Genomic DNA, 22,066 nt, shown 5'->3' with positions numbered 1-22,066 from the left:
AACGTGCAATGAGAATTTATGATATTTCCGTCCTTTATCATATATAGTTCATTTCACAACTAAAGATATAATATTCAAATTTCAGAGATAGAAAACTGTACTAATGTACATTCATTTTAACCTATGCAGTGTGATCAGAAACCGAAAGAAACTTAATAACAGAGATCTTCTATCACCATAGAATCATTAAGAGCTTATGTTACATTGATTCCAAATGGAGAGATGACTTTTGACCCCTTAACATTACATGTCTACATAATGCATGCTGTCATGTCAGGGTACAGTTACTCTTAGGGAATTGTCACAACCTTATGGACTAATCACTGTTTGTCTGCTTTGTACTAATAGTTAAACTGCGCACTATGCATTTTATAGTTCCTATTTGTAGCATGACGTAAATATATGCCACCTAAAACTCAGGTTAGCTTGGGTTAAGTGTGCAGTGGATTTTTGATGTAGTGAACCTGACAAAGTAAGTCTAAATGGTGAAATTTCTGTATCGATCCAGTGTGAAGCCAAGAAGACATTTAATGGGACTTCCCCTCCCCTGGTTACAGCCCAGCTCCCCCAGATGCTGTCTCAGCCGCCCTTACAGTCAACTGACAGATGTCACTGTCCCACTGAAAAGGTACAATCAATTCCACCCAACAAGGGCCTCTAAATGAGTAAGTGTAATGCCTATTGTAACTGAACCAGCTCTGATTTACACTACATGTCCTCAATCCTTTATAGGCACTAAACAGCCACTTAAACGACATTTATACCAAAAGGTATTTTCTTTGGATGCCAACCACGGGCAGTACAGCCATAATCTATTAGTAAACACAGGTATAATTCTCACAAACTGTTTAAACATGGTACATCTGCACACTGCTATAAATTTGTGAAAATGCAAAAGGATTCTTTCAACTGCAAATATTAGATTTGATGTCAGATTAAAATGCAAATTGAGACCTGAAAGCTTCAGTGGAGCAGATGGTACAGCTGCAAGGTGATGTCCAATTCCACACCCTGCCTTTTATGATTTTTTAATTTTGTCAAACAGTCAAATCAACATTTTAGGGTGCTAGATTGAAACACAATGACATTGCAATTTTTAAAAAATCAATATCATTAACTGATACCAAAAAAACTTTTAGTATATTAGTATATGCAGCATCCATAGAGTAACAGCTTATACTCTGTAACAATGTGTACCATTGGCATATCAGTATGGTAACAGTAACTAATAGATGAGTTTTCTTTAAAAATGCCCTCAGACTTCACAAAATGACATTTCCTTCCAATTAGTTAGTGGGTGTAGAGTTTTATTTTCTTTATTTTAAAACCTTTATTAGCACCTGCATCTATCTATCTCTCTTTTGGCAATACGAGGGCACAGTCTTTTAATTAAACAAACACAGACCAAGACAGTGGCTCACACACACCTGCTTCTTTGTAGAGACTTAAGAATCAAAAGTCAGGATCACAATCAAGTGTCATATGTTCAGGATTTATGTTGATGGCATACGTGATTGATAAAGCATGATTCAGTAGCAATAGTAACATTTTCTTTTATTACAAGAAGTCTTTCAGTCCTACTAATGTATACTTTGTGCACAGGGAGATGCTGGTCTGCCAGGTATAGATGGACAAAAAGGGGATAAAGGAGCCAAGGTATGGACTATATTTTTATGATGTTGATATATGCACTTTTGTGCAAGGGTTAAGTAAATGGTAGAGATGCAATATTTTCACTGCAGTCTAGACATAACTAGGTTGGAAGCATCACTGACAAGTCACGGTAAGTCATACATAATGCAGAAAGATTTAATCATAGAGAGTGTTATCACAGGGCCACCGTGCTTTGTCCCTTGTTGTTAAATAACCATACTTTTGTTCTGAAATGATATTCTCAACTGCTGCCTTGGGCTTTCTCTGTGGCAAGTACAACTGGTTTTCCAGGGAAGTTGCAAGGTCTAAATGTCAAGACAGAGAGCAAGTCCCTATAAGACAAATGTATTCTTGTGTCATACACTGATTGTCGGAGGAAGAGGAGTACATCTCTCTCTTAGCAAGCAAATGTCTATGCTGTCTGACAAAGTTTCATGTTCAGCAGTCAAGGTCCTTCACAGAGACGATACCATACAATTACCTTCGCGTGGTAAATTTTCTCCCAAATCTCCCAAGGTGTATGAATTGGGAAATCATACTTCTTCTCCAATCACTCGAGAAAAAAAAATGTTGTTCAGAAAGGGAAGAATACTTTCTCCATGACAGCTCAATGGACAGGTGAAACTGTAAATTGTAAATGCCCTGTCACTGAAAATTGTGACTGTGGTGTTGTTTGGAGGAAAACAGAAAAATATAAACGAACTACCAAATACCCAGACAAAAAACAGTGTTATTCCCCCCTAGACAAATCACATTGTTTGGAGTGTAAAATCCCCTTTTAGATGTTGTGCAAGGTTAAAAAAAAGGACCAAAGGAGAATGTGTCCAGCAATGAATGGAATGCATCGGGATGAACAGGTGGTGGTACTCTATGCCTGATAAGACCAGATGGCTTTTGGGGTCAGTGTCCTAATTACCATGATGTGGCTGTGGGATTAAGATATGCAGGATGACTGTTAGACTTTTCTTCCTGGAAAACCACTAATTCCTGGAAAGCGACACACATGGGTGTAAAATCATTAAACCTGTAGAGCCCAGTGCTGAAATTTGGAAGTGGGGTATTTTTTGTCCTGTCTACACAGTGAATTGTTCTTACTGTGACATTGTTTATTCTATAAACAGCACCAGCTGCTGGTGCTGTTTATAGAATAAAGCTTAACACTGACATAACATTTTAGGCCGTTTTTCTGTCTTCAAGGTGTAAAATAAATCATAAATGATAGAGATTTCAAAATTGTTAAAGAAGGAATTCATGTTTTGCGTTGTGCTGCCATTATTCCAGGCAATTATTTACAATGTCAAAATATACACAGTACATACATTTGTAGCTTTAAAGCTCTATAGTTTTAATTTCTAGTGTTTGTCTAGTTGTTGTTATTTTTATGATTCTATATGGTGTGACAACTATGCACTCTTTAAAACAGTCATAGATGTTTGTAGATGTGCTATGTGGGAATCCATTTTCTTCAATATTATATTCCAAACAATGTGTGTATAGCAACATATTGTACTAATCAGGTTTGTAAATGTTTAGTAATTGGCCTCTAATGACTCTTAATTGACATAGCAGAGTTGAGCTCTCAAGCTGTATGTGCACTTTGAGTGTGTTGGTGGTGCTGCTGATTAATTACTTGTTGCTAATTGATATGACTACAGTGGGTAAGAATGCATCAGGCAATTTTACATATAAAAAAAAAATTGCTTGTATAGCAGGCACCTTGACATGTTCTTTGGAAATGTATTCCCTAAATTAGTTTTTAACTGACGCCTGAGAGCAAATCCAAATATGTATCTTTTATCTGCAAAGATCACCTGTGTACAGCAAAAGCATGTTAAGAGTGTACTGAGTAAAAGCTTACTGAGCTGTTATGTCACAATACTCAACAACAATTTACACATGATTTTCAGCAGCACAGGCCATTATTTCTGCTGGCCATGTCTTGTGCCATGAGTCAGTGGCTCATACTGTTAACACCCGAAATCTAATTTCAGGTCTTCAACGAATCAATACTTGGCACCATTTGTTTACTTACTGAACAACAGAATTTATAACAAATCCTATTATAGGCTTGAAGACTAAATCAATAAAGTTAAGGAAAAACTTGATCAGGGACTACACATGCAATACTAAGCCCTCTAGTCTCATGGTGGTAAACTGGCAAAATATAGCTGAAAACACCAAGACATTCTTCTAACCCGTTTTTACTGAGAAACAAAACATAACCTTTATTATTGTGTTTGTCTGATGACATTCCACTGTGGATTAATAGTATGTTACCTCAGTGGTAAAGTGAAACTTAACTGAAGTATAGTAACTCAAGTATAATGCCATGTTTATATTAATGTTTAATTCTGATGAAGGCTCATGATAGTAGTAGCTTATATCCAAGGTTCAAGGTTCAACTTTATTATCATGTGGATAAGAATACAATGAAATGCTTGAGCTCTTGCTTACCCTGCCTTAATTATGCACCATATACATACACAATAACATTAAATACTTACAGTGTGAAGTGCACAATATGCAATAAAATACACAACAACAACAATATGGCAACCCACACAGCTTTATTTTTAATTAGCCTCAATGTTTATGTCTATTAGCACCAATTTTACTGATATCACCAAATTAATCTACACTACTACTGGCAAACATTTGATGCAATGCAATATAAATATTTTGCTCTTTGATTTTTGAATCATTTAGTATATAGCATATTTAAGTTAAGCTATTTCAAACATTTTTTTTGTCTGAATCACACGCCCCCTAGTGTATTTATAGCACCACAATTATGAATTCTATTCTTGACATCTATTTTACTGTAAAGACAATGTGATCATGGTGTTCATTTCTGACCTACTTCCCCCCATTTGTTCCTCCCACCTCTGGTCTTGGGAGGTTCATCTTCTTCATTTCAACCTCCTTTTCGTCCTAATCCCCTTGTTCATCTATTCATCTTCTTATACGTGCATAGTGTAATGAATTGTTGCACTATGAGAGGAGAAGACATTCTGAGTGTGGAAAAACACCACATGTAATCTAAGGTTAAATCGTGGCTTAACAAATCTTGGGCAGGGAGGCATTTGTTTAAATGGTGAATGAAATCAATACTTTTTACAGGCACAGCAGCTCCAGTGCCACTCCAGCAATTAGTACACTGACAGTGGTGCTTTGAGATAATTTAATTGACCTGATTTAGAGTTATAGAGTTGTAGAATTAGTCCACACAAGCCATAGTTGTTGTGTTTGACAGACTCAGTTGCAAAGGTTTTCTGACACACTTTACTTTGCCAAAAAATAACTTGAAACAAATCCTCTTGGTTTTACAGGTTAAGAAGTTATGGTATTGTATATTTGATTCAGTAGTGCAGGCATAGTTGCATATGAAGTCAACGCAGTATACAGTATGCCATTCACTGACATTAGTTAAAATATCAGTCAAGTAAGCAACTAGAATATAATCATCATTCTGAGCAAGAGCAGCAGATACTTGAAAACAACATAATGTCACTGATCGTCAAGTGAAAATGTTTCTCCCGTTTTGTGGGCAAATGTTCATGTACCACCACCACTGTGAGAAAAAAACCCGTAAAAGTAGTTTATTTTGAGCCATCTGTGCTGTAGATCAGAAACGTCATGCTTGGACACAGTCGCGTGCAGTTATTGCTTTTCTCTTATTCGCTCTGACTTTGTTGGACATGAATCTGTCTGGTAAATTATGGTATCAGTGCATGTCTGTTAAAGCATATTTAATACATATTGATCGCTACATTTCAAAGGGAGTTCTAGTGACCATTAAACAGGGATACACTCTTTTAGATTTACATTATAATACATTAAAAGGGGGTTAACAACTTCATAGCAAATACTGTTAATAAGGTAAGCTCATGAGCCTTTCAATTACCAACATGAGAATCTCAAGCTGTAAAAGATCGGAGAGTATACTTATTAACAATTTAGCTTGACTTTGTAGAGATTAATCAAAGACATCTGGGCAATTTAGAGCATTTAAAACACCCATAATAAGAACTGCAGGCCAATCATTGTGACCTACACAGAGGGTTCCTTGGGAAAGTGTGTGTGGATTACTTTAGCTGTGTTACTCCAACAGAAAGTACTATCCCGCATTACAGTCAGAGTTTGATGGAGGATTCTAATGCACTGCAAAGGGATTAAACTGCTATGATTAATCCAGAATCCCACAGGAAATTAAACAGATAAGGATTGGGTTATAAGAATGCAGCTTACTTGAAAGGAAATCCATTTTCTATGGCCTTGCATATAAACCCTGGTATTACTAGATTTACTGCTCATGCATGTACATGCAAAAGAAAAAAACACAGGCATAATGGTGAAATTAAAACTTCTTCCCCTTTTACAATATCCTTAATTTGTTTTGCCCCATTTACAACTCTCCTGCCCTTATGGCTTGTGTTTTCAATTAGTACCCACTAATTCAATTTATACCCATTGTACCGCCAAAGTGAATAATTCCAGGAATCTTATTCAAGACAGTTTATTATTGCACTGACACTGAATTTTGATATACTGTCAAAACCTTGCACTGTTCCTATTATATTCATCACACTTAAAATGCTATTAGCGTTTCTAAAAAGAGTTTTGTGTCAGCAATTGGACAGAAAATGTAAATGAATGAATGTGGGAATATGTACATTCCCACAGGCATTTTTAAGCAGGTTTATCTGTCCTTAACGAAAGACATCAGCAGTTGTGAATTTCTATTGTCTCACGCAAATGGAATCATCGTCTAATTGCTGAGTCCATGGAAAGTATCACACCTAGCTTAATATCTAGTCAGTTTACTTCACTGAAGAACTGTATTTCTTAGGATCAAATGAAAGGTAGAGTGAGCATGCTGTCTAGAATAATGGGCAGAATAATGAGTTCATAACCCATGCTATAGAGATAGCGTCTTAGTTATTAAGTTTGACCACAATTTCATGTTCCTCCTAAACAAGCTTATTGAGTTCTAACAAACAGGGCTTGAAATGAAGATGTGACCGTGAATGGACATCGTGTTTAATTAGATTCTTAGCTTGCAGCAAGTTCTGTGTTTGCTTAATTTGTTTAATACCTATCTACTTCCATCTTCTCTGTCTTAGCAATATTGGGGACAATTAGTTCCCTTTCCTTTCCTTTTCTTTCCCATTGTGTCTTGTCCTATACTGTCCTGTAATGTTATATCCCTAAAACAATTAAGCTTTTCTTCCTTTGTTACGCCGCTCTGTCCTCTTTCTTAAAATGATACAATTATTAAAATAACACAATGAACCTTAACAAGGTTCAGATTTGTGCTTTCCAGTTGTTTGGAAATATTATCCTGGTCTGCAGCTGCTGAGCCACTGTGTCAGCAAGAACTTGTAGAACAGCTGTAGGAGCAAGATCGCTGACGAAATGACAAGCCTTCATAAAGCTATTCACTAATCTGTGAACGAGAGACCTTTCACTAACTGTTCTGTGTGTTGGTTTTGTCACAGGGCGACACAGGGGAGGCCGGGCTTCCAGGAAACCCAGGACATAATGTAAGCCATTCACCACTGAAACAACTTAGAAATATAACCATCAAGTTGCTTTGCACTTAAAGCTGTGATTGACATGAACTCAAACTTCCTCAAACTTTTTACCACGTGGATTTCTAATCCATTGAAAAGCAGGTGGCATGTTTTGTTTAGTGATTTATGGAATCTGTCACTGCCCCTCTCTGAGATGATTTTCTAACATCATTGGATTGAATCACTGGCTTGCTTTGTGTTGACCCCATCACAGCAACACAGAAAACAAAGCAATCTCAAAATCAAATTAAACCAGCAAGTGGGTGCCTGGTTGGCGCAGAGTGAATGGTGCTGCTACAGAGATGCATGTTCAGTCCCAAGCAGTGGCGTGACTGGTTCAGTCAGGCGTCCCATTGGACACAGTTAGCAGTATTCATTGGTGGTAAGCCAGTAAGGGGTCGTGTCCTTGTCTCTGTACCTGCAACCTCTATTCGATGGTCGGGCTGTCTGTGCAGAGAGGGATGGGATCTGACTGTGAACCTCAGCGTCTCAGTTATGCCTTCTCAGTGAAGCTCCTCACTGTTGGGTGTTAAAAACAAATAGCTTGCATAACTTTATGTGTATTTGAGGTAACAGTCTACACCCTCCCCAGGCCAATAGTGGAGGTCAGGAGTGACAGGCATTGCTGTGGAGAACAGAAAGTTTAAGACTGGCGAAGTGCATGTTCTGTAATTCACTGTTGCTCCTGAAGAGCTAAGAAAACTGCCAGTTTTTGCATGCTCTCATTAAAATTATATTTTACTGGGATCCCTATTTTGATGCTTTTTTATTGCATTATATGATTTTGTCATCAGAAAACTTTTTGACCCTCATATGCCTGTGTTAATCTCATTCAGTGAGGAAGGGTGTGTCAAGCCAGGAGCCACCACTTACTGTAATGCTTCTACGTTGGGTGTTGTTTCCATGTCTTGCAGTGAGATGTCCTTTAGTATTTTAATATGTTAGAAAGAAAAGGTGTGCGATCGTGATTTTATTCTCAGATAAAATACATAGCCACTAGATATTTCATTGCATTCTAGTGATCAATTGTACTGTATGTCGTTGTGGAAGCAGTTTATGCATCAGCAGTAAATAGGATCATTCCTGGATGTGATAGACGGCTTAATCCTGGACCTATATCCATTGGAGATGTTAAGCTCACTGTGGGGTGACATATTTGCCAATGAATCTTGATACATGGAATATGGATTAACGCTTAATGGCACAGCTCTCTCCACTTGTACTTTCTGAGATGAGGTACAGGAGACAGCTAAAGCTGTTTTGTTACACAACAGTGCACAGGAAAACATCAAGACTAGTACCACTAGTATTGTTATTGATACTAATGCACAATACCATGCACAGTATTTTAGACCTAAGCTCAATTCCTCGTCAATGAAGTTTTTTTTTTACTGTTCCAGAAAATGTTTTATGAAATCTGACACAATTTAGTTTGTTTATAAATGTGTGTTTGTTATAGTATTACACTTGTTTTTTTTTGTTTTTGTTTTTGTTTTGTTTTTACAGATGTACTGTATGGGCACGTGTTCTGTACAGATGGTACAAGGCACTTTTGGCTTAAATCGTGCCCTTGGACAAAACCTAATACACACATTTTCAGGCTCCTTTGGTAGCATTATTACGAAAGCAACAATTTCACGCAGCTGTCGATATCATGAGAGTAATGATATGGTTGCCCTTGGACACTATAACATGGCAGTTTGCTTGAGCTTTACGGGCCAGCTGAGGTCATGAAACTGTATAGGTTACACTCTAATAACAGAACCAACAAGTTCCAAGACATCTCACACATTTCTGGCGGCTGGAGTGGAAAGTCGGGGTTGGGTAGCATGAGCAGAATCACTGATCGGGAAGGTATTTGTGGAAATAAGCCACTAAGATGTTACATTTGTGGAAATAAGCATATTCCCCAACAACATATGTATAATCTTACACATGATATAGACTTTGCTGGAGCTGAAATGATGCAGTGAGCTCACCAAGCAAACACTATTGCTGGGAATTTGGTGTCTTGGACCCAAATGTGTTTTTGGTTTTTGTATCGGTGTCACTGTGATGCAAGTGTGTAGTTCCTCGCTAAGTTCATTTTGAAGGAGCTGTGAGTGAATTTGAGTTTGGGATTTAACGTTATTGCACCAGTAAAGATAGAAAAAAAATAGGTTCTGGAAACTCTAACCCCCTTAAGAACACTGTTACTTACATAGATAACTATATTTAGAAATTATTTGTTTTTTGTGCCCCATCACCCTGGCACATGTGTGGTATAATGTCGCCCTGGTGTTATGCGATTGTTTGTCTTGTGCACAAGTGTAGACATATTCTTCTAACCACAATAACTCAAGAAAAATGCATGATATCTATATCATACCAACACCACACAGTCCAACTTTACAGTGGTGTGATAAGATTGTGTAGTCCCTTGGTGCTTAAATTTGCATGCTGATGAGGATAAATGGTTTTCTTAAAACTACTCCAAATGCCTGGATGAATGTATTCTTTAGCTTATGTCATTAATATCTGATCATCTATGAAACACTAAAAACAAGTGTTGGTGGTATTAAGAACTGTACCAAATTGTTTAGACCTACTGGGTGTAAAAGTGGGGGGAAAAGTATGAACTTTTCGAGGGTCTTTTCTTCGCCTTTTAACTTTCAATCTTGTCATTGCAGGGGGAACTTGGATCAGAAGGGCAAAAGGGAATCGATGGAGAGAAGGTAAGTACTACTATCTCCAGCAGACATATATTCCATACATAGCACATCAGCCAGATCTAGTTTCGTCAGGGAATCAATTCTTATAGGCTTTTCATTTTCTGTGTGGTGCCCTGGGGGTAGAGGCGAAGCACATTTTTCCGTGTGGCTGTTTTCAGGTGCCTGTCATATCTGAAGTAGATCTAAGTGTGTTCTAGGCCGCAATGTCCTTCTGCAGTGAAATTAATTGATATGTATGCTACTATGGGCTTGGAATACTAATGGACTAAACTAATTTTTCAAATTACTGTAAGCCCCTTCTGTGTCAGTTCAGGTTAAACTTTATTGCATGCTCTTAAATCTGGCTGCAGTGATGAAACTAATGTATGTAATGTAAACCACAACATGAGGTGCTAGCAAATGGTTTCTTTCTTTAGCTTAATACAAATGCATTACAAATGAATGAATCTATTATTCTTGGATATTACTGAAGTTGTTTTAGGCACAATCTTATTGGTGCACATTCCTTTAAAGTGTTAGTTAAATAAAAATATGTTTTATGTTGTTGTATGTTACAGCATTTGTTTGCCCACAATGGTACAATCTCAGTAGATGGTAGCTGCTGCAGATGGTCAGTTTAAAGTGGCTTAATAAAGGGAATTCTTTTCATCACCATCACCCCCTAGAGTAGACAAACAGCTGCCGCAGAAATCAGCCTCCCTGCAGGCTGAGGACTTTCACTCTGCCCTAACAGAGAAACCAGGAAAGAAAACTAGGGGTAAAAAGTACCGCAAAACCGAAAGAGTATTGAGCCTACAATAGAAGCAGAAGTACCTGGTACTCAAAAATGAGTAGGAACTAAAAATGTACTAAAAGTAGTTTGTTAACACAAAAAAATCTAAAATCTTTCAGTAGTTTGAAAAGTTGTCAGGATACAGTAAAACAAATTAGTATCTCCTTTGTTGAGCATTATCTCATTGATAAAAGGAACTAAACCTTTAAATTATAATGTTCATACTGCTGTTTTCTGCAAAGCTCAAATCACTTACTTGATGCTTTCAACTGGGATTATATCTATGCAATTTTCAGCTGCTTTACAGTGACAAAAGGTCAGGAAAATACTTACCATGGCTGAATTTAAAAAGAGATAAAACACAATATTTGCAGAATTTGAAGTAGTGATACTATCTATGTATGCATGTTGCAACAAAAAGAATCCTTTTTTAAAAGATCCTTATGTTGTGTTAATGGTGCAGCTGCTAGTGATATTAGGAGAAAAGGCAGCCTACTGTTATTGTAGAAGAGCAAAAGGAGGCTGGTCAACTAGGAAGGATCAGCTCAGAGAGGATTGATTCTGTACTTACATGCCGTCACTCTGTCCTCAACCCCCCTCAGTATTTCCCTTTATTACCCTAAGAAGGTTAGCGTGGAGAACTTAATTTTGCTGTAATCCAAGTAAAATACAGGTCGAAGTAAAAAAGATTTAAAAAAAAACAGAATTTGCAAGTTATAAACTCAAGCATTAGTCTTCCCACAACCAGCATGGTTAACTTTGTTCCGAGGTAAGCCACTCTTGGCAGCTAGAAAAGCCAGTTGACGTCACATGCACATTTGCATATGAATCACGTGGTCAAGTTTATTTACACAAAAATTTGATGGAGAACAAGACCACCTGCTGTACAAATCAAAATTAGCCACATGTTTGTATAAATAGAGAAAATATATTTGTCAGCATATATATTTAGGGCGGTCAGCATAACATTGTGTTCCTGGTCATGAGAAGTTTCCAGGTTTATCGCTTTTGGAATATAGCAGGGTGTCTGAAAGGTGTAGTGAGTTGCTAAATTGGCAGCAGTGGACCAAAAGTCTGCTGAGAGGCCATCCTGCGCCCCTCTGCTCTCTCTCTGTGTGGGAGGCATCGTTAGTGGCGCTCAGTCAGAAACCAGAAACGACTTTCTCATTCTTTTGTCAGTATTCAGCTAGCGATTAGAAATATGGAAACATTTTCACCATTATCCTGCAACCGATCGAAGATATTCTTTCATCCATACATTAATTGATTTATGTGCAGTTAATGGAACCCTCCAACAATTTTAAGAATTACACTTTTAAACCCACAGTCAGACCAATATCAATTTCACATATATGTTTTCATGGAAGACTAGCAGGATCTGTGTGCATCCCATACGGGTGGTTGGGCTTTCTTTGGTCACACACACATGGCTCACCATGCGTACCCTCCAGGGATTTATTATACTGTGCCCTACTTCCTTGAGTGATTTGAAACAAAAAAAAGTTGAGAAATGGGGACTACATTTTTGAAGCATTGCTTCTAGCTGGCTTGTTTGCCCAGCATTGCATTCACCCATTATGGATAATAATGGGTGGCTCTGAGACGTGTTTAGCATAGATTAGCATAAAAACAGCCTAAGTGTAGCTAAATCAAAAGTGAAAGATATTCTTCAAACCGGCTCTATCATGTTTGCTAACATTACAAGGGTGAGGGGAGGGGAACTACAAAGTAGGGTGATATTCTCCTTTCATTTACAAGTAGTCATGTGATCCACTCTTAATATAAAAATATTTACTGGAGCTGCCTTAAAGTGAAGAGATTAAACCGAATGTGTAATTTCTACCCGTAGTGGCTAGAACATTCATTTATCACATTGATACACTACATTACATCTTCCTTGTATGCACCCTTCTGGAAATTCTGTGAAAACCAAGAAAATCTTAAGATCTAACACAGTCTCTCTACCCATGTCATTACGGCATAAATCAAGCTGTGATGGGATGTTCATCATTAATCTTGTCCACAGTTGTGTTTTTTTCTGTGATTTATTTGATCTCTTGACTGAACCCCTTGTGTTTGATTTAGATTTATATGAAGGCAGGACACTGGAAAAAAAGATATGATGTAACATGGCCCCATGTCTCATCAGTGAGCCTCAAGCAGTATAAATCAATGGGTTAAAACCAGTGTCCCCAGTGCCTCCTTAAGTGAGTGGATAAAGTTGAGCCTCTTTCACTAACCTCACCTCATCTACAGTTATTCTAAGAGACCTCAACTGCAGATGTGTTAAGTCTGTAATGTAGATATCACAAAGACCTTTTGGCTATTGCATGGTCTGAAAATCTGTGAGAGCTGCACATAGCCTACTGTGTATGTGTGTGTGTGTGTGTGTGTGTGTGTGTGTATGCTGATTTTGCTTTAATATTGAGGAAAAATCTCAGCGAGTGAATTAATTATCACGCATCAAAACATATACTTCAACTTTACTTCCCTAATAAATTGTGGTTGTACTGCTCCAGCATAGAAGAAGTTACTATCTTTGATTGTAAACAAATTAAAAAACTTTTACATTGCACGAATAAACTTCATTAGTGATTTCAGTTAACCTATCTTCTGTGACTACAGCTCTATTACCTGACCTGTCCCTTTACTGCAATTAGCTCATATTCCATTTTTAAAACTAGTTTGTTATTTAAGGCCTGAGTAGACACCTGAGAAGCTAGAATTCCATGTATGAGCATGTGATCTAGGATCATTTTGCAGATACACGTCCTATGGAACCGAAGGAGTGACCACCGTGTTATCCAAGTTACATTTGTGGATACATGGTGTTCAGTTAAAGACTGAAGTGTCAGAAAAAGGTGTCAAGCAACACTGATGGAAAGTGATCTCCCCTGCAGTAGAAGATCTCTGTCAGTGTACTCTGATGTCCTCACACGATAGCCCTTTGTTTAGTTTGCCTCAGTTAACTATATTTATTCATAGAGTGTAATAGACATATGAATAAGCTATCTTTTCTGACAGTGATTGTAATTAGTCTTATACCTCACCGTATGTGGTGGCGTATCGCTGAGCAAATGGAAAGTCACAAAAGGCATTTCCTGCTGTAACCTCCCTGGCATTTGTAGGCCGGCACTCAAGATATCTATGTTACTTAGAGATCCTGTTCCACAGAACTTTAAAGGCCTGTCATTCAGTATTACAACATTTCCCCACCAGAATGTTCTGAATACTTAATACATCTACAATTTTAATTTAGCCTCTCCTCAATAGGCCAAACCCAGTTTGTGACTGTGCACAGTAACTAAAACTTGCAATCAGTCTACCTCTTGTCAGACAAGGGCACTGACCTGCAGCTGCTCTGGTTGGTAAAAGGTATAAGTAAACTTAATTAGATTGCCTCCGTTCATCCCTGCTTCTCTGGCTCTGTTTATTTGCTTGCTTTAGTTGTCTTGCGCTGGGGAGTTGCCAGATTGTCTTATGGCCCCACCGCTACAGGAGTGACGAGACACAGTGGTGTGTGTAATTAGCAGGCAAGTGTACACAGCTCCCCACAGTGTTCTGACCTCGTGCTGCAGGAACGACAACCACACAGTCAGCACCAGCCTATTCCCAGCCCCTTCTCCCTCCTTCATCCTTCCCTGTAAGTGCAACAAAGCCCTCAGCTTGCAACAAAAGCTAACAATATATCCAGCCCCTCTAGTCTACATCTCCCTCCATGTCACTGGGCACCTGAATTGGGCCTGTGGGCTCACGACTGAGTCCATTAGGCCGAAGGGCAGCATCTTAACAAGGCTATGGTGTGGAAAGTAGAATAATAAAAAAAGAAAAAAGTTCACTTTTGCCCTTAAGGGGTCACTATATGTTTTCTACTGAGCGATGGGATCTTTTTGACAATTATCAATATACATCATAATTTAATATTTACTTGTTGGTCAGTTAAGACTATTTAAAACCCTGTAGTTTAGATAAACATCTCAGTTATTGCTTTGCTAAAATCTACATGTAGCCATGTAGGTTTCAATGAATCCTTTCTTTTTATCCAAGATTATTTTATCCTTTGGCATATAAAAAGTATTGCCTAGTGTATTTCTTTTTGTTTTTTGACAGAACAGAAATGGGTTCCCAGGAATTCTTTGCAACTATTGCATGTGCGGATACATGGATGCTAGTCTCAATGCATTGTATGTAGTCTTTCATAGGTAAGTAGTATGACATTGTTTTCAGCGGCATAGTGGCATTTCACACTATTATGCTTTTCCCTTTCTACTCTTATTTCTACTGCAACTGACATTTAGTTTTGCAATGTTTTTAACTGATATTATAACACTAACACTTAATTTCACTTGAACAACATTAGAATGAATGTTGTAAAAGTCTCTGTGGGTGGAGGCTTGGAAAAGGGAGTGAAACAGGCTGAGAGAGTGTTCTGGCACAACTTTACACAGTGACAAGTGTATAAAATCGGCAGGTAACAGCTGACTGCACAATTCAGTTGTTTGTTTTTTTTTCTGCAGCAGTGACAACAAGTAAGTTTTAACAAAAAGAAACTAGATTTTTGCCCACAGCTTTGGGACAAACCTTGCCATAGATCAGTTTGATTAAATACAGCATTTGTTTATTATCTTACATTTCTGCTCATCTGAAAGGGAAAGTTGAATAAACTGAAACTCTTTTCAGTTATTTGAGGACAAATAATTGCAAGTTGATTAAAACAGCATAGTAGTAAAACAGTAATTGTTTCCCCATATACATAAATATAAAGAACATATTCAAACACCAACTCTAAATTAATTCAGAAAGCTTTGTGTACAGTAATGGCTGTAGGAAAATGAGACAATTAAAGCTAAAACTGGTTAATTGTATATTTTCATTTTGTGTGGGCCTGACATGCCTTAATTCAAAATTTGCAAGACTGCCAAGAACCTCAGCCAAAACCAGTAAGGGCTCAGTTTTTGCACTGGTTGTTATTATGTACATTACTACAGACAAGTCCAGATGCAGTTCCACAGTTCCTGTCACTTAATACTGCAGTCCTGAATTATCTGAATAGTCGCCACAGCCAAGTTTTTTTTTTTTTTTATCAAAAAAACCTTTTTGGAATACTTTTTCTCAGCCAAAGTATTTTTTGTCACTACTACTTACTAAATTAACAACCACAAGCACACATGGGAAAGTGAGTCAGTTGAGAGAGTGCAAACTTGATAAATTCCAAATCTTTTATCTAAAACTGCTTTGTTGACAGCTGTAATTAAAATATTTACCAGCAGAAAAATTTTTTAGCCACAACAGTTGCAAAGCTTAGCTGGAGTGTAAAACAAGGTGCAAAATGCACAATATATGGTGAGAGAGTGACTTTTTGATTGACTGAGCTTCTGACTGACCTGAATTTGGTTTCTGATATGAACATGCGCCATGGGAAAAATAACTCCCCACCTTGCACAATTCCAGTTGCATTATTCAGTTTGAATAATAGCAGTTCCCTGTCAACTCTTCTGTAAACATATTGTCTTGTGTCTGTAGTCTGCAGGAGAGGATGCTGGGGTATGGTTCATTTTGCAAAGTGATGTAAAACATTACCTTAAATATTTATGACTTATAACAAAACCCTATATAGTAATAGTAATATTTAGTAATTCTCATTTATATATGACAGTCCTAGACAGAACATGTTGTTTTAGGATTTAAAACCAGTGTTTAGCTTTTTGCAGCACACTTAAGTTCAGGTAATTTATTAAAATCATAACCTCCTGTGTCTCTAGCCCCATTTTAGATAAATTACAAACATATGAATTCAAATAACACAAGGTACAAGCTATAAGGTTGTTTCGTTGTCATGATACAGCACACCTTTGTAGTCCCTTCAAGGTAACAGATAATTAAATCTTTATTAAAATATGGTAACTAAATTAATTAAAATAAAACAATAGTCTATATACTGTTAATGGGTGGTATTATGTGGTGGTGACGGTGCAATGGGTGAGACTATGCCTTTGGTGTGAGAGATCTAGGTTCAGTCCCCCACTGTGACCCATCCACCATTGTGTCCCTGAGCAAGACACTTAACCCCTAGTTGCTCCAGAGGCGTGCGACCTCTGACATGTATAGCAATTGTAAGTTGCTTTAGATTAAAGTGTTAGCTAAATAAATAAATGTAATGTTATTTATATACAAAGGCTATATACAGACACGTGGACACACAGAACCTTCTGCAGTGCATTTTTTGAATTTGCGTCTGGGGTGTATGTAAACAGCAGCAACAAGATGATAATATGGTTTCATCTTCACACCGAAGTCTGACATTTAGGAAACAGATTCCATCGTCACTGTGTTGGAGCACCAAGCATCATCATGTAAGTTACACATTTTGGCTGAGTTTTGTGCTGACAGCTCGGAACACGGTCCGCCCGCCCGCCGAGTGCTTGATCCAGGGTTGTTGATGGGGCAGATCTCTGTAAAGATGTGGGCACGAGTCATGATAGTCTCTGATCTCCGTTGATTGGCCAACCTGTGTCCCATTTTGTCCAGACTGGACCTTTAGTAGCTGCTTAAAGTCAAAGCTGGACCAACATGGCACCTATCCCGGCTCTCGTTCTTCTCCTCTGAGCAATCACCACACCCGCCGTGGTGCCTGGTTCGCTTGATCTGGCTGGTGGATCGTGGTCCAGTCCTCTTTAATCCAAAAACCCTGTCTTCCTTTTCAGCAGCCTGTCATAAGTAATATGTGTTTCGGCAATAAAGCCGGAAAAAAACAGATGAAAAACAAAGTGTAGTGTAGCGAAGTTTGAAGGAGCTACCGGCTGCTGCATCTACATGTGCTGCCTGTTGCCACAGCAACAACACAATATTAATGGAGTGAAACAAATTAGAAAGCATGTCATAAAATATGCAACTATATATATTATATTTAAATATACTGTGTTTTCATATAAGGTTCTCATGACTTTGTATTAGAGGGCTGCAAAGTGATGTGTGATTAAATTCAGAGTTAAACGATTTTTTCAGTGTGACATTAGTGTGCTGTAATGTGGGTTTAGAAATTTGTTTAAATTTGCCCTTAACTCACAAACACAAAGCTGTGAATGGAAGCAAATGTCAGCATAGTGGTCTAAAAAAACACATAATGACTGTGAAGGATCCCAACAAGAAGACCTGTTTATATTACAATGAGACAAAATGTCCTCATTACGTAAATGGTGCCAAATTTCTTACAAGATTAATCAAATACACTTCCGTAATCGACAGAACCTGAAGTTGTTTACGTCCTCGAGGAGCCTTGTACTCTGATGCTCCCTCGTTTCTGCCACAGCTGTGGTAATAGCTGCTTCTGGATCCCCTTGTGTCACATTGCCCCAGTAAAGTGGTTAGGCTGTCGATTTAAATAAAGAATTGGGCCCTCACGTAGAGCTATGAGACAGTGTGCGTGGGCTGAGGGGCCACATAAAGTGATATAATCTGATAAAATCATGTCACTGTAAGTGCAACTTATAGACAAGCTACATTAGCTGGCGTTACCATAGGGGAAATTATTTACCACCAGTATATACTCTGTTTTCTGAATGGTAGTGTTAAGTATGAGGCTTGCAGGGAATATGCAATGAATTAGTCACGTCTCTGGTGGAGCCAGACTTAATGTGATAAAGGTAGGTAATCATCTTCTGCAGATATATAATTCACTATTAATAGCCTTTCTAACTCTAAATTTAACCATGACAAATTATTGTATTTCTGAGTCATTTTACAGACCGTTCACACTCCCCATCTTTCCTGTTCCCCCTCCCTAACCTATTTCAAAGAGTTGCTGCTACTGGCCCAAATGTGTCACACCTAACAAGGCTTGCTGCAAATTTAGCCTGTCAATATGTGTCAAGCCTCATTCATCAGCTATCACTCTTTATCTCGGCTGTCCTTCTTCTTTCACATTTCACCACTGTGCTCGACTTTGCCCCGAGCTTACGTAGTTCAATCCCACCCCTAGGTCTTCGGCTTCAAGGTGTAAAAGCAATGACAGTCAGTCCTTGCTAAATCTAAGTGCACCGAGGGAAAACAGAGAAGGGGTTTGGGGGTAGACACTGTGTATCCAGCTGATTGTAAATCTCTCAGCCACATTTTGGTACGTGCTGTGTCTAATGATTGACATTATCTGCACTTTCTCTCATTGACTGGTTGTGACAGGCATGAGAAGCTCACACCTGCATGAGATACTTGTCGACTGAGTGTCAACATACTGACATACAGTAACACATGTTTTAATCTGTCTTTATCACTGAAAAGAAATATACTGCAATATATCGTATATTTCTGTTCTCAGGGTCTGAAAGGAGACCCAGGGCCAGTTGGTCCAGTTGGTCCCAAAGGAAACAAAGTGAGTGAGTCTGCCATACATACTGGCCTGGACAAAATTATCATTGCAATTGTTTTCTTTTTTTTTCTATTTTAAATGAAAATAGATACTTCAGGGAATCTGCTTGACTTTCATGAGCTGTAATCCCAGTCTCAATAATGTGTTTGCCCATCTGTTTGAAGTGCTGTTGTGATTGCTACTCCAAACATGGCCAGCTAAAGAATACTGTTATTGCTATCATAACTTAGAAAGACCTTATTGATGGTCATATAGAGTAGCTTTTATCCTGGCTGAGAGAAAATGTTCCACTCTTGATATTTGCAGAATATTTGTATATTCATAGGGATAGCTGTTTGTAATGGACATACCCAACAAAATCCTCTTATCATGCCCTCTCTAAACAGTTTTTTTTATGGGACTAAAGCCTACAGTGAAAATGTGCATTGCATACTATTGCCTTCTCGTTTGGGGACTCTTGACTTAGAATGTATTTGACATTTCATTTGGTCTCAAATATTAGCAATCCAGCAGTTATGCAGTTATGTCTTGTACACTAGGCTCTGACTGATTTCATAAGCCTAGGATTTAAGTGCTGCAGAGGAGTTTGGTGCAAAACCTTGTTCTTATCTGCATCCCCTTTTATAGTCTGTTCACTGACATCACTGACATGAATTAGATTAACTCTTGTTGCAATGCAGAAAATATTGGTCTTTTTAAAGTTTTCTTTTCTTTTCATCCCACAGTGGGATTATTTTCCATGTATGAGATGAAATGTTTTTCCTGTAATTAGTTGCCATATCTCCCGCTCTTTTATTTTTCCTCCCGTATAGGGGCTTTTTTTTGTTGTTGTTGTCTTTTGGAAGAACTCACCACATAATTGTAGGTGCAATGCTCTGTCTGCCAGCCTTGAAGTTATAATGAGGTCTGTGTGTTTCCGTGAAGACAACAGAGAATCACAGTGTATTTTATCCTATTTTCCGGATGGGAGGGTGGGGGTGGAGAAAACGTTTGTTTGTATTGAAACTGACAGAGGGAGGCAGATTTGGAAGCATAAAGTAATGAGTCCCCTGAATATCCCATAGCAGGCATATTTTAGCTGTGACATTCATTTAGACAACAAAATGGATATGAACTACATGCACCTTTTTTCCCTCTTTCATCCACATCTGATAAAAGGGTTTTCCAGTTGTAAAGTCCACTGATTCTCAACTGTAAAGTACTGTTGAGATTGGGGGAGGGAAGGGCTAGAGACCTGCAGAAATATTGGACAGTGAGACATGAGTTTTATCTGAAAAGACAAAAAACAAGAGAGGACGTAAAAAGCATGTGAGATCATTGCTTACATTGGGTTAGGCTGGCGTCAAAAGACATCTACTTCTTTCCTTATATGACTTTTCATGACTGCCTGTATGTCACAGTCACCAAACAATGTTATCATACCTGTCCATTGTTAATACTGCAAAGCTTTTACATGATATAGTACGGCTGTGTTTATTTTAAGGCCTGTCATAGCACCAGCCCACCTGCCAGTTGTCTGACAGTGTGAAAGTCATCAGACAGGCTTAATTTAAAGACATACTGTAAATACTATTTAACAGCATTCTATAGTGCATATGTTAAAATATTACTTCTATGCATAATAAATCTTTTTTTTTTACCTGACCTTCAGTTTTTATCACAAACATGATGTCTGGCCTTTAGACTAGATGTTTAAAAGTCAAAAATACTGTATACTGTATTGATTTAGCCTTGGCCATTTCCAGTTAGAGATGTTATTGACTGTAGTTTTAGAAGTTTTCACTAATTATTATCTTCCTTCACAGGGCAATGTGGGACTGCCTGGAGCTGCAGGGCTGCCTGTAAGTTAATTTACATCATCACTATGCTAGCTGGATATGTAAGGACATTTAAAAGAGCCAGAAATGTGCTCACACTTGTGTGAACTGAAATGGCTGGTCTGAGCATTATAAATATCACAGCCTTTTGGCTGACCAGGCGCTGCACACAGTGTTGAAGCATCTAACCCAAAGAGATGGAAAGTGAGGCACTCAGGTGAGCAGTCTCTGTGTCACATTACCATCGTCTGGGAATGGGTCAAACAAGGAGCAGATTGACGGGGCTCAGTGGGCATCCTCACATGGGCCAAAAAGGACAGGGATGAGCAGCCAGGCAGAGAAGAATGGAGCTCCAAGTCTCGCGGTGGGGATGGATGTTGACAGGTAGTCGCTGGCTGTATCCTACATGGGTGAGCCAAGCACTTATCGGTTTGGTGGCTGTCCCTAAAGACTTTTTATTTACTGACACCCGGGAAGAACTACACCACGCTTTATTTATTTTGATCTTATAATTGGACTGCTGGTACTAGTGGGGGTTTTTTCCGGGGTCCTGGAAAATCCAGAGGACAGACAACATAACCCAGGAATGTACTGGTTCCAGTGCACACATGCAAACTGAAGGTACATTATGTTAGCAGACAGCAGATATATGTACTTGCAGATTCTTGCATAGTCACCTATCAACACATAGAGTCAATGTGTGAGCACAGATGCAAACACGCATAATCTCAACGCATTGTAGCCGGAGAGTTGACGGCTACTGGATATTAAAGGCATACTGCGGGTGGTTAGCTAATTATGTACACATCATGAGGGGATCAGCCTGCCAGTTTTAATCAGCACTGGAGTGATACAAAAACTGTGTCCCGCTGCTTCTGGCTTGTCCCTTTTATGTCACCAAAGTGCCTACGATACCCACGGAACACTGCCGCCTTCCATTAGCTATTCTCTGATGTTAATTTTACATTTATAAAGACAAGCAAAATAACAATCTTTCCCTGACTAGCAAACCCGGTTTTACCAAACTACTTCACATCATGCCAGTAAATTGGTTGGCAGAAGATGTTGGGAGGAAGTTATTAAAGTAGTGTCGACTTGTCGGGAGTGGATTTGCATTGTATTGTTTTGTACTCAAGGTCAAAACTCTGTGCTCACACGCCAACGAAACATGTGCAGTT

At 38.5% G+C, this 22,066-nt stretch overlaps 1 protein-coding gene across 1 annotated transcript in view; it reads left to right on the top strand.

Moving 5' to 3' along the window:
• LOC119917672 (collagen alpha-1(XIX) chain) overlaps positions 1–22,066 on the top strand; it is a 99,122-nt gene that overhangs the window by 11,142 nt on the left and 65,914 nt on the right. Inside the window, exons 8-13 of the mRNA XM_038738094.1 lie at positions 509–628; positions 1,603–1,656; positions 7,152–7,196; positions 9,896–9,940; positions 19,021–19,074; positions 20,877–20,912. Of these exons, the coding sequence (XP_038594022.1) occupies positions 509–628; positions 1,603–1,656; positions 7,152–7,196; positions 9,896–9,940; positions 19,021–19,074; positions 20,877–20,912 (354 nt within the window). The remainder of the gene's footprint in view (positions 1–508; positions 629–1,602; positions 1,657–7,151; positions 7,197–9,895; positions 9,941–19,020; positions 19,075–20,876; positions 20,913–22,066) is intronic.

Source organism: Micropterus salmoides, unplaced genomic scaffold (assembly GCF_014851395.1).
Source record: "Micropterus salmoides isolate LMB-PRFRI ecotype aquatic unplaced genomic scaffold, ASM1485139v1 Ms_hic_scaffold_22, whole genome shotgun sequence".
NCBI classification, from domain to species: Eukaryota; Metazoa; Chordata; class Actinopteri; order Centrarchiformes; family Centrarchidae; genus Micropterus; species Micropterus salmoides.
The sequence above is the reverse complement of the archived record's forward strand: the minus strand, read 5'-3'. Positions and strand labels throughout refer to the sequence as shown.